At 41.3% G+C, this 13,104-nt stretch overlaps 2 protein-coding genes across 2 annotated transcripts; one reads left to right on the top strand and one right to left on the bottom strand.

Annotated features, from left to right (window-relative positions):
* Positions 1-1,587: 1,587 nt before the first annotated feature.
* Positions 1,588-8,116, bottom strand: mphosph10 (M-phase phosphoprotein 10 (U3 small nucleolar ribonucleoprotein)). The gene is made up of 11 exons (XM_080730458.1): positions 8,014-8,116; positions 6,838-7,495; positions 6,448-6,611; positions 6,162-6,342; positions 5,414-5,555; positions 5,210-5,277; positions 3,694-3,831; positions 3,448-3,558; positions 2,683-2,790; positions 2,367-2,597; positions 1,588-1,919 (listed from the first exon to the last, which is right to left on the bottom strand). Exons 1-11 carry the CDS (start codon positions 8,097-8,099, stop codon positions 1,770-1,772), a joined length of 2,037 nt encoding a protein of 678 aa, XP_080586584.1. The 5' UTR covers positions 8,100-8,116; the 3' UTR covers positions 1,588-1,769.
* A 583-nt stretch (positions 8,117-8,699) lies between these two features.
* mcee (methylmalonyl CoA epimerase) lies at positions 8,700-11,740 on the top strand. The gene is made up of 3 exons (XM_080730465.1): positions 8,700-8,764; positions 9,355-9,695; positions 10,303-11,740. The coding sequence occupies exons 1-3, from the start codon at positions 8,737-8,739 to the stop codon at positions 10,453-10,455; spliced, it is 522 nt and encodes a 173-aa protein (XP_080586591.1). The 5' UTR covers positions 8,700-8,736; the 3' UTR covers positions 10,456-11,740.
* The last annotated feature ends 1,364 nt before the right edge of the window (positions 11,741-13,104 follow it).

The raw sequence follows: 13,104 nt of genomic DNA, 5'->3' as shown, positions 1-13,104 counted from the left end.
CAGGGACCCCCATAAGAGAAGATTTTTACAGCTCTATAGCTGTGATTCTCAACCATTTTAATTTCAAGGACCCCCAGTTTGAGATACATTAGGCTACGGACCCTGACTTAATGGCATTTCTATCTCTGGAACCCAAATGTATTTTGTAAAAACAAGGTTAATGTAACTCAGAGTGTACAAATGGAACCAAATGGACCCTGACCTATAGGGTCAATTTGGTTCATTTAGCTGGGGACCCCCTGGAACTCCCTCAAGGACCCCTGGGGGTCCCCGGACCCCACTTTGAAAACCACTGCTGTATACATACACACTGACATGTGCACAAAATATCTTCCATGCCTTCACAATTAACATTAGAAGTTCTATTATTACACTATAACACCCCATCTCTCCATGCAGTGCATCTTGGCATGTTAACATCAATCACGCACACATCTATTCACATTACTCCCATATGATTTGACATCAGTTTAAAGATCTTCTGGCAGCACCATCATTACAAGAAAAATAAAGCCTGAATGGTCAACTAGGAGATTGTGCCTGGTTCTCAATATAGTAGAAAAACCGTATTGACTTTTCTCTCCCTCGTATTATTTTTTATACCCGTCTCCAACTACTTAATGAAAATGTATGCATTCTTGCTTAGTGTGAAAATCCAAACCGGTCATCTGTCTTCAGCGGTGTCTATGAAAGGAAACGTAAGATTCACCATATAAACTTTATTATAACAGAAACACTCAGTCATTCCACATACATATTTAAAACAACTCAGGGCATATTATTTTCTTTTCACTGGTGGGTTAAGATATTGCAATTTTCTTAAAAAAGAAAAAATAAATCTGTACAATGAAATTATCACTCAACTGAAGCACAAAAGTAGAAAAGGATATCCTCAGTTCCACACACTGAATTACAGCTCCTAATACTTGACATACTAAACATTTTAGAATTTCACACATCAGACAAATGCCAAATATGTTGTACTGTCAGCCCCCTAACTACTGCCTGGGTGTTGTATTATGCTGTCAACCCCTAACTACTGCCTGGGCGCTGTATTAATAGCACCTACTGCTCCAAATCGTTGGGATGGATTAAATGCAGGACAAATTTCACATAATGTGCAAATATCCGGTGACAAAAATACACACTTTCCCTTTCCGTAGGGAGGACATGAGTATGCCCCGGCTGTGTAAAGTGGACTGGACTGAGTTCCATTCTCATCAAGGTCAAACTGCATAGATCTGTGTCCAGGAAGAGAGGTACTCCCAGCTGGCTTCATTCCTGACTCAGATCTAGAGAGCATTATTCTCCAACCCTCAGAAAAATTGAATATATTATCCTCACACCATCTTGAATGCTCCTCATTTATTAAACATGCACTTAATTATTAAACAAACGTTTTAAGTTGATCGTTTTTTAACTCGATTTATCTAGCACCCATCACATTTCACTTAGATGTGCGTGCATTATCCTTGAACTGCCATTATTCTCCACCCTACCAGAACTAACAAACAGCATCATGTAATGCTACTTCCCACCCATAGCACCCGCTCCAGGAGACCCTCCACAACAGCATAATCCACACCAACCGGTAGAAAGGTAGGGTTAAAAATTAGTAAGGTTTACATTTTGTAATTATTTTCAACATAGGCAAATACCTGATTAAGACCCTGCATGCTGGGTGGAAATGTTGCTAGTCAAAGTATTAGGAGCTGTGATCTAGCATGCAAATATCAACTCTTTCCATCTACTCCAACATCACAACATAACTATAATTTGAGTTTGCCAACAGACACTTCTTTATGTTTCTTCTTCTTCGAGGCCTGATCCTTGACACTTTTGATTTGGCTTTTAACCTGATCCTGCAGCTGAGAGAAGAAGGCCTGAGAGGAACGTACAGCCTTGTCTTTCCCTTCATCCTGAAACAAGAACATTTATCAGTGTTAAGTTTAGCACCGGCATTACTCGCGGTTTACCATCCATTTACCATCATACAGGACATGTATTCTCTTTGCAGGACAATGTTGCTGATAGGCCTGTCACAATTATTACATAATCGTCTAATCGTAATTATTTCACACATAATCGCAATTTCCAAAAATAGATGCGAGTTGTGAGCTTGTAGATCGGCTATTTCCACTATCAATGTAGTTTCTTAAATATAAAGTTGTCAAATATGTTTCTTTGTATATTTACGTTATGTCTTATGTGTCATGTCTGCTATGTGCAACTTCAAAGCCTATCAGCCAAACAGAAATGTAACTTAAATTTGTAATCGTGACAGCCCTAGTTGCTGAACAGTTCTACAGTATATACAGTATGTGGGTCTGACGCTGATTTGTATTCCATACCACTTTGACACTAACCTTGAGAATCTTGGCTTTGCCCCCTTTTGTGATTTTCTGGAGGTTCTGTGCCACCTCAGCCTTGGTTAGCTTTTTGTTGTCTCCAACTCTGTTGGCCTCCTTCTCCTTCTGTCGCTTCTCCTTCTCCTTGATTTTGAGACGCTTCACCGTCTTCTTCTTGCGTCTCTCACGCTTTTTGTCTGTTGACGTCTTCTCAGAGTCACCAAGCACATCACCTGCTTTGCTCTTCTCCTGTGGTTAGAGACGAATTATTGTCAATGATCAACACACAAAACACTATCAGATCCATTGTGTGCTGGCATATTGGCTGACAAACCTTGACTTCCTCTGGTGCCAACAGAGTAGCATCACTAGCACTGACTGGAGCCACCTCCTCCATGGCGATGGACGGCAAGTTAGACACCACTTTAACCTCAGGGACAGGCTGTGAAACAGGTAGCTTTTCATTACTACTCTGCAACGTTTTGGATTGCAAAACTTCATGAAACAATTTGAAATAAAATGAAATTATTTGTCAGGTGTCTCAAGGAATTACTTTCATCCAGCTGCATGCAATAACAAATTAAAAAGCTATGGTGAAGTAATAGGCATAAAATAGCAATGCATCTAAATACACTTCAATATGTAAATGACAAATGAAAAATTAAAAGTCCTTCACACAAGGTACACCCAGGGCATGAGAATTAGAAAAATTGCCAGTACATTCAGCTGGCTTATGACTTTAAAAGGGGAGCATACACTGACTACGGACGGCGCGGCAAAGCCTGGAAAATAGAACAGTGGCATATCGGAGCAGCGGGTGAGGTGTGAACGCGCGTATGCTCGCGTCTGCCGCCGCCGGTGTGGGCATGTTCATTGAAAATAATGCAGGCGGCTGTTTTGACGTCTGCAGCCGGTGTATGTAACCCTTAAAATGTCATGTTGCCAACTCCAATTCATTTCCCAAAGAGTGTCACTTGTTTACCTTTTACTTTTTCCCCAAGGATGCATGGGAAGCAACAATTTTAGGACCATATTCACTGTAGGAAATGGTGTCATTATGTCATTATTTCACATCAAAACTGTCAAACTGTCAACTTACTGGTTTGGGAGTGAAATGGAAGTTGGAAAGAGCATCAAGCTTTAGGAAAAGTGTGTCCATAAGCTTCTGAATTTCCACATGGGCTGGGTTTTCTACTTCCTCTGTCTTTTCCTGAAATGTAAGAAAAAAGGACCAGCTTATTTAGGTTGTGAAATCTGGTGGGTGTGGGTTTTTGGCACAGAATAGTACTTTAGATTAGCTAGTCTCTGAGTGAATCAATGGTAGAGAAGAAAAAGGGAGACAAACCTGTGTCATCTTGATGTACTCCTGCTCGTAAACCTGCGCCAGGCTCAGCTTGCTCTTCTCATGGTCCAACGTTAACCTCTTCTTATATTCAAAAGCGTCCTCTTTGGGTTTATTCTTACGCACCACATCATCAAACACCTGACGAAACAAAACAAGTGAAGTCGAAGACCTGTGGTACAGCATCGATATGTGAAGCTGGGGCGGGCGACGGATGATTTATGCAGACCAAACTAGCTCAAGTGAAATTATTTAGGCTCTGGGCTGGTTGTGGCCACACTGACATGCACGACAGTCGTGTCCCATTCACGTTCAGTCTATGCAAGGCAAGGTTAGCTTCAAGTTGTAGCGTTTCACATGCAGTAGTGGCGTTTCCATAAACTTAATCGAATTAGGGAAGCGAATTATCATAAATACGCATTAAGACAAAGCGAATTTAGCATGTTTCCATTTGCGGGTGTCATTCGAATTAGCGACGTCGCAAGAGTTGATCGGGCTGATTTTTTTCAGACCGAACCTGAGCACTGCACCGTCTGCACGTCTGACTGCTGTCACTCGGTCGCTGTCTAGTAGTGGGAAGAAGGGATTATCAGTCGTCATCATCATGGCCCCAAATAACTTTTAAATATATACAATTGGCGACGAGTCTCTTACGAAATTGGCAAGAGTTCCTCTCAATACATAAAGCTACCGATTCACCGGGAAAACCGCAGTCACGTCGCTGCACAGTGGAAGTTTCAGCGTCCTCTGGAAGGTCAGGTGGCCGATCTGCAAGTGGATGCGAGCTGCTGTGCCTGTGAGCTTGTAGATTGGGCACTTCAGGCACGCAACACCGTGGGATGAGGAAGGGTTCGCTCGCCACCGATGGCTTGAGGTGAAAACGGGAGGAATTTACACATGGTCCGTGTCACTCCGTGTGTAACAAACAACAGGTTTGTTTTGTGGGCTAACGCTATACCATGGACAAAGTGGCAGGGGAAATGGACCTAGAATGTCATACTTTATTCGAATGTATTGTCTGACCCGTTTCCATTCACTTTTGCGCATTTAGTTTATTCGATTAAGCCTCAAAATCCTCCTCCTCCAAGCGGATAATCTTTTTTGCGGATAATGAAAGTTTATTCGCATTTTGAAGTGTTTCCATAAAAACATTTTGCGACTAAGCTGTTAATGCGCAAAAAGTGGCTTTATGGAAACGCCACTAGTCACAAGTTCAAAACTCCCAAACACAACGGTTTGACACCTCTGCATTTGATAGCCACTTCCCTGCCATCACCCTTTGTGTGACCGTCCCCTACATCAGCCATACCCACACTGTCATGACAGTGTGATTCATCTTCTCTGTCATGTACAGTACCTTGTATTTCAGTGTGGTGATACCAACTTTGGTTTTATACCAATACGCATGCCAAGCAGCAGAGTTATCTTTATGCACAGGAAACAAAAAATACTTATATAGGAAGAACTAAATGGTCTCTGGAGTGTAAGGAATTGTAACGTGTAGGATCCATATACTGACCTGATCTTTTATTCTCTGTTTGATAATATCCTCTAGCTGTAGGGTAGTTTCCTCTGTGATAGCAGGGGCTAGGAGAGAGAAACAAATTACTACAGATTTCAACTGAAAAGGAAATTATACACAAATCACAAAAATGCTATGGAATCAATGCTGCCATCTCTTGTACACACAAACATCATGAACACATTGCATTGCCACACCTACCCAGCCTGGATGCCTGATCAAACTGCACGTCTTCCTCAAGCATGCTGTTCTCTGGACGAGTCTGAGCCGATACCTCTCCAGCCAACTGCCAGGGTTTATCTGAAAGAGCTGATTTCTCCAACTCTTGGATCTTCTCTTGCATCTGAACGCATGAATCAGAGAATATATTATTACTGTACATATTGACTAGATGACATGATCTTTAGTTTTCCATAAATACAATATATCAAGGTCTAGTCAGTAAACACAAACACGTCAAACGATGCCAAATCTTTAATGAAATTCAGCGTTTGTGTTCTGAGGAAGCATCTATGGTGAGTTGTGATTTGTTCTGACAGGAGGCGGAGGCAGCGAAAACCAGAGCAAAAAGGTTGAGGACTCTTTGTAGCGATAACCTCGCATTACCAGGATTTCCAAATAGCAGAGAGCCTGGATTTCGTTCCAAACGGACTAGTGTGATCCCGTCTAGGCCACGAATTACAGTACAAATATATGTACCCGGTTATGGTGATTATTCCCCCACATGAGTGCAGAATCAAGTAGCCCAAGGCCCCTGCTACCAGTTAGAATAAAACATGAACATATCAAATGAAGCATCTCAAGAAATACTTTGTGTGTAATTGGCATACACAAGGTGGCGTTGGTGTTACAGATGATTTGCACACACCTAACCCATTTAGCTGAAAAACAATACCATCAAGAGTAAGTAGAAATACAATAAAATAACAATAAGGACAAGTTGGGATACCCTTTCTTGACGTTTCTCAAACGATGACTTGTATGCAGATTTTTCTGAGTTTGGGGCCTTCCCTCCCCCTAAAATGTCCTCGATGTCTTCTCCCTCGCTCTCTTCTCCAGAAAGCTCCTCTTCTCCAGAAAGGTTGAAAGTCACTTTTTTCTGCCTCATCTTCTTATCCTTAATTGTGTCCCTGGTACAGAATAATAATGAATAAATGCATATTTGCTGGTATCAAACACCAATTCATCAATTCATATATTACAATTAATGTCATTATATTTGACACAGCACTTACTCGTCCTCCTCCTCCTCCTCCTCCTCCTCATCATCATCATCCACTTCCTCTTCAGGGTCTTCCTGCATGTCATCCTCGTCCTCTGACTGCTGGTCTGCTTCACCAGGTTCACCTTCCACAGCAGGAAAGTAGTCTTTGTACATGAGATTCCTGGAACTCTTTACCTGTAATACATTGGAAACAACATGTATCCTGCTGCACACTGTGTCACTATGGCTGCTACTTTACAAGAATACATATCAAACTGATTTATTACCCATTTGTTTAAGCATTTTTGTCTAATCCAACTGCTAAAATCTCATAAAAAAATAAAAAAAAATGTGTAAATATGCAATTTTTTAAATGTGTGAAATACTTTTATGTATTACATAATGGTGACGAATAACTTACAGCTTTGCGTTTCTTCTGTTTTTTGGCAGAAACATCTTCATCTAGGTCAAGCTCATCATCATCACTATCTGAGGGTAAGTCCTGAAATAAATAGTCTTTATCTTCCTCCCTTTCCTTCTCTTCCAGCTTGTCCAGATCATCCATATTGGGTTCCAACTCTGACAGCTTGAAGAACCTCGTATCAAACTCAGAAGGCGCTCCCACGGCCTTGGAAGCCTTCCCTACAGCCGGTCTCTTTAGCTTCTCTCGCTTTTCCAAAGCATCCACATCGAAATCTAAATCAGAATCCTCATCTGCGAAATCCCCTTCCCCATCCTCAGACCCTTTCTTAGGCTTCCTGTGTGTCTCCTCCTCCTCCTCCTCCTCTTCATCACCCATATCCTCCCCCATGTCCTCATCCATGTTGTCCTCCTCTTGTTCCTCCTCCAGGATGGTCAATGCATCATCTGAGATAATGTCATTGACCGCAGTCTCAAAATACCTCAGCACAGCAGTATTCTGCAATTCCAGCTCCTGCCAGATCTGCTCTTCATCAAAGTCCTCCACCACCAACTGCTCCAAGGGGCTGCCTTTACAACCCGTGGGCTCCTGCCCCTTGTGGAAGTCATACAGAACCTTCGTGAGCGACGTAAAGTCTGCTGCCACATCATCTTGAAGACTGTAGAAAAAGAAAACAAACATTGTTACACTTAAAGTCACATGTGTGACAATCGGATGATTCATTTATTTAACTCAGAGTAAAAATGGAACGAAATTGTCCCAAGAATGTTCAACCCTACAGGTCCATTGGTTCCATTTTAGCCTTGGATCAAGACTATGAAATCAATCAAATGATAGATGTATTTGATCGATTTAGACATTTGCAATGCATTTCTATGATCAAGTAAAAGTCAGACTGGATAAAATACATCTATGAATGATAGTAGTTCCATTTCTACTCTAAAGAGTTGACACTCACAGCTTGTTGATTTTACAGTGTGCGTGTGTGTTCAAAACGTACACCACAAACACTTCTTCACACAAGTTATCACAGTTTACTGATAACAGTGTGCATGCTGTGCTAGCCTGCTAGTAGCCTAGTTATCATGGGCAATTCTCAAGCTAGCATTCGCAAAACAAGACGTCAATGTTGAGACATTTATTTTTAAGAAAGTGTAAACACGTCTGTACACTTACTCAAGGAAGTTTTCTGTGTGAGAAGTGTTTATATTCAGTTTATTTACGCAGTCCACCAGCAGTGCTCGTACATCTTCGGCAGCCATCGTTTCCCTCACATGGATACGCGTGTGTTTGGGTAAAATAGGTCCCCCCAGAACTCCACTTAATGTGAAATGGTTCCGGGCAGGGGCGTCACAAGGAGGGGAAAAGTGGGACTGAGTTACCAGGGCCCAAGGTGGAGGGGCCTTAATTATTTTATACTTTAGCAGATATACACATCGCGGCACTGTGAGCTTGTGGATCTGCTATTTTTGAAAAGTCGTGAAAATGTGTGCAAATCTTTGAATATATCGTATGTATTTTTTAGATTTGTATCTCAAATTTTGCTTCTGGTGGGTCCCTGGAACTAAATATTTTGAGATGGGAAGGATTTGAAATATTCAAAGACTTTTCACGATTTTTCAAAAATAGCAGATCTACAAGCTCAGAGTGCCACGCTGTGAGCTTGTAGATCTGCTATTTTTTAATAGTTGTGCAAAATAATGCGTTCACAGTCTAAATGGGTTAAACCCCTCCCCCTATGAAGATCATTCATGGGGGCCCCGCAGTGAATCCTTGTACCCAGGGCCCAGAATTTGGTGCGACACCCCTGGATACGCGTGCGTTTGGGTAAAATAGGTCCCCCCCAGAACTCCCCTTTATGTGAAATAGTTCCGGCCGGGGGACTGCTAGCCTGGAAATATGGCGTCCAACGTGTTGAAGGTTGCAGGTAGGTTTACCCGATATATATTAATATTATCCCCCGTTTGGTCTATTCAGTTCTCAAGCGTCGTCATAGTTATTTTTATTATTAGCAGATAGGAGAATATCATTGAATAAAACGGCTTTATACTATGTTTGCTTTGTGTGTTACATCACTGCGTGTGTGACGTGTGTCGGTGTGTGTACTTGTCTTGTTGATTATTGCGGTTTAAATGTAAATAATCTGCCTTGCCTTGCGAATCCATTATTTTCTTTAGACGTTTATCCATACTCAATTTCAATTGAAATGGGCTTTTGGCATGAGAAAACATTGATTGATTGATTGAATACTGTATTAGAAGTTTGCATAGGAATAGTACAGGACAGTAGGCTACAGTTCAGATGTCTACTAAAAGGATTTAGACCACAAGAAAGCGTAATGGCTTGTTTGCATTGGGGTCCATTTGTACTCAATTCATGAAACAAACATATGATTGTTTACATCGTCAAAGCAAATGAAAACCAATAACAAATGTAAAGGGGAGTGATGGCATAAACAGATCTGTGCGTTACATTGCATTAGAAAAACTAGCTTTTGAAACTGCACTCTACTTTTAGTTGCAGGGCTTTCTAGGTGCACTCGCCACACACTCCTGAGAAGACATTCAACCACAGCATCCCTCCAGCAGGGAGTTCCTGGTCCACTATGGAAGGTCGGGAGGCTGAACCACATTGCCATCGCTGTCCCAGACATAGAAAAGGCCACCGCTCTCTACCGGGACGTCCTGGGGGCAACAGTTAGTGACAAGGTGCCCCTGCCGGAGCATGGCGTCTACACAGTGTTTGTGGAGCTGGGTAATACCAAACTAGAACTTCTTCACCCCCTGGGAGAGAAGAGTCCAATTGCTGGTTTCCTACAGAAGAACAAGGCGGGCGGGATGCACCACATTTGTATTGAGGTGAGATGTACTTGATGTGACATGGGTGGTGTTGACATCTTTCTAGACCAGGGGTCTTCAATGTTTTCAGGCCAAGGACAGGGACCCCCAGATTCCATATAGTTTCATTGTTTGACATCACAATCATCAGTGTATTTTGGATTCATGTCAATTTGTGTTATCAGATATACAGTATAACCACTTGAACCATCAATCCTTAATAAACTTGACCTTTCACTCTGTACTTAGTGTGCTCTTGTTTCCCCTCTACACCAAAGCTCTCTGCCAAAAATAGCCGATCTACAAGCGTTGTGAGCTTGTAGATCTGCTATTTTTGGCTAAAGGTCTCAGAATACGGACGTTAGGGTTCAAGTGGTTAATATAAAAAAGGAGAAAAAAGGTTTCTATCAACACAAAGATTTGAAGGACCCCCTGTAGTAACCCTGAGGACCGCCTAGGGGTCCTGGACCCCCTGTTGAAGACCCCTGTTCTAGACATGACTAGAACTTCAAATATATTTCCCAGTTCCATAAGCCAGATGTGTATTTTTTCAACACGTTAGTTGATTGTTAGTTGGGATTATTGATGATTAAAGAGATTAATTCTAGCAATTGTCTTGTGGTTATAGGTTGATGACATCAACGCTGCAATAGTTGACCTGAAGGCGAGGAACATAAGAATGCTGTCACCAGAACCCAGAATAGGTGCGCATGGGAAACCGGTCATGTTTCTCCACCCAAAAGACTGTGATGGTGTGCTTGTAGAGCTTGAAGAGGCCTAAGCACTGTTTTGTCTGATCAACTCTTTGATGTTTCTGAGAGCTGTTCATTCACATATATTCCTCCTCCAGCACAGTAACTGTCATTTCAGTTGAGTTTGTATTTGGCTTATCTTTGCACTTCAGAGATGGGGCTTGGACTAGCCCTGAAACATGACAGTCGCTGATAACATGACGTACAACCGTCATGGGTCAGGATTTACCTGCGTTGGTGGAGGCGAATTCAAAAGCCCATACAAACTACACAAACATTCAGATTTCACAAACAAAGTGCTTTATAAAGTCACAACCCTTTCTAAATCTCGGCCGGCATTGTATAATTAAATTTACCCAGAACCTCTGTCTTCTTTGATAAGAAGCCTTTTTATCCGATATGTTTCTGTTTTCCCATGCATTTCCTGGTGTTCCGCATGCAGATGAGATGTGGCCGCGGCCTTGCAAAAATGGGTCCGGAAATGCATGGGGAAAAAAGAAAAATATCGGATAAAAAGGCTTCTCATTAAAGAACACGGTGGTTCCGGGTAATTATACAATGCCAGCCAAGATTTAGAAAGGGTTGTGACTTAATAAAACATTTTTTGAAATCTGAATGTTTGTGTAGTTTGTATGGGCTTTTGAATTCGCGTCCACCAACGCAGGTAAATCCTGACCCATGACGGTCGTACGTCATGTTATCAGCGACAGTCATGTTTTAGGGCTAGGCATTGGACAAAGTTTTTCTTTTCTTTTTTTTTTGCCTTTGCCTGTTTGTGGTGAATAAATAAAAATGCCAGTTTATAGCATACTGGGTGGCAGACTGTCTATGAATTTCCTTGTCCCTAAGTCGCCTTTCCTTAAAATAATTATTGAAAGACATTCAGACATGCAGTAATTACTATTTTTCTATTCCCTGCTTGAACTCTTACAGTTTGGGATCATACTGTACTGCACAAGTGACTGAAGCTGAATGTTGACACATTATAATTACAGCTTTCAAAGTCCAAACATTTGTTTATCATGGCCTACTGTTGTGCAGTAGTTGTTTATGTTTATAGGGAACTGTAGATCCCATTTTGTATTTTTTCCAATCCAAGTCCAATGATAAAATGTTACTGAATTAGAAATATAATGTATTGTTTATGGGGCCTTTTTTACGTGTGCAAATACAGCCCTAAATATTTAAAGAAAACATCACCTTCAATATTGTGCTGTACTAGCAAAAAACTAGTGCACCAAGCTAACCAGACCTACCTTTTCCCCCATGTTCCTTATGTTTCAAATAGTCTTTATAAATGGATTGGACAGGAGAACACATGTATGTACTGCAAGTGAAATAAAATAAAATGCTTTGTTTTACGCTAATGAAAAGGTAGTGAGTGGTGGTAGATTGTCTATACAGACAATCTACTGTATAGATCCAGGTGTGTGTGTGTGTGTGTGTGTGTGTGTGTGTGTGTGTGTGTGTGTGTGTGTGTGTGTGTGTGTGTGTGTGTGTGTGTGTGTGTGTGTGTGTGTGTGTGTGTGTGTGTGTGTGTGTGTGTGTGTGTGTGTGTGTGTGTGTGTGTGTGTGTGTGTGTGTGTGTGTGTGTGTGTGTGTGTGTGTGTGTGTGTGTGTGTGTGTGTGTGTGTGTGTGTGTGTTCATTAATGCAGGGCGCTGCTGTTATCACCTCAGTGCCTTGTTCTCCAGGCTGCTATGAATTTGACGGAACAAGAATAGCAATGTGGAACGCTCTTAATTGCCATAATCAATCCATAGCCTTCAGCATTATTCAAAATGACTTTAGACAAGCTAAGTGCAACAGCAACTTGGCCATTATGTGTTGTTCACTGCAGTTCTTTCTGCAGTTCTGTAAGAGAAATACATGAGGGAGATGAGTATTAGCCAAGCACAGCAAGGCAAATTCCATGTGCAATGAATCCTTAGTTTTGCCACTGCCAGTGCTATTACTGAATTTCCCGTCAGGGATTAATACAGTTCTACTGTAGCCTAACTTACCCTTTATTAGCTAATGAGAATACAGTCAAACTATGAAAAATATACCTGAATGTTTTTGTTTTCTTTATTTTCACACAAATGATAAGGTGTACAATCTCATTAGGCCTATATAAAAAAAGAGTATTGTAGAATGAGAGTACAGGACTGACATAATTGCCTTAAAATGGGGTCTTGTTCTCCTAGTTTTAGGACAAGAAGTCAATATTTGGCATAGCCACAGAGAAGAGGTGAGTTGAGGCCACATCCTTCATATTTAAGCATTTCCCAGTTAACACTAAATATCCAACCTATGGATTTATTCTTGTCACTGTTCTGTATAATGTCATTGTAGCAAATCGTATCATCTAAGCAGCATGCATGTGAACTCAGCAATCATGTATATGCTAGGGATTATATAAATCTGTTGGGTCATAAGTCATGGATATGACAATAGGATATCAGAGGTTAGGCTATATCCAGCCAGCTGCCAGCTGTTTAATCAAGGAATACATATATCTATATTTAATATATGTATATTATTAGGTTTCCCTGTGGAGGATGTATTTGTTTAATTTTAGGTTTCCATTATGTGCCAGATTGTAGCTGATTCTTACATTTATGTACCCAGGGAGGGTCCAGTATAATACATATTACAGGCACACATCATGTTTAGACAAAAGGTCTAGATAGAGAGAAA

The sequence above is a fragment of the Nannobrachium achirus genome (genome assembly GCF_963921795.1).
Source record: "Nannobrachium achirus genome assembly, chromosome: 7".
Taxonomy (NCBI): Eukaryota; Metazoa; Chordata; class Actinopteri; order Myctophiformes; family Myctophidae; genus Nannobrachium; species Nannobrachium achirus.
Note: the sequence above shows the minus strand (reverse complement) of the source record. Positions and strands in the feature narration are given on the sequence as shown.

What these genes read in the sequence shown, in the direction of transcription:
- mphosph10 (XM_080730458.1), bottom strand. Translation starts at nt 8,099, where the DNA reads ATGGCTGCCGAAGATGTACGAGCACTGCTGGTGGACTGCGTAAATAAA. An exon ending in GAGGAGGAGGAGGAGGACGA is followed by an intron (nt 6,343 to 6,447) that starts GTAAGTGCTGTG and finishes ATTCTGTACCAG; the next exon opens with GGACACAATTAAGGATAAGA. An exon ending in GCAAAGCCAAGATTCTCAAG is followed by an intron (nt 1,920 to 2,366) that starts GTTAGTGTCAAA and finishes TTCTTGTTTCAG; the next exon opens with GATGAAGGGAAAGACAAGGC.
- mcee (XM_080730465.1), top strand. Translation starts at nt 8,737, where the DNA reads ATGGCGTCCAACGTGTTGAAGGTTGCAG. An exon ending in CAACGTGTTGAAGGTTGCAG is followed by an intron (nt 8,765 to 9,354) that starts GTAGGTTTACCC and finishes CTCTACTTTTAG; the next exon opens with TTGCAGGGCTTTCTAGGTGC. An exon ending in TGCACCACATTTGTATTGAG is followed by an intron (nt 9,696 to 10,302) that starts GTGAGATGTACT and finishes TTGTGGTTATAG; the next exon opens with GTTGATGACATCAACGCTGC.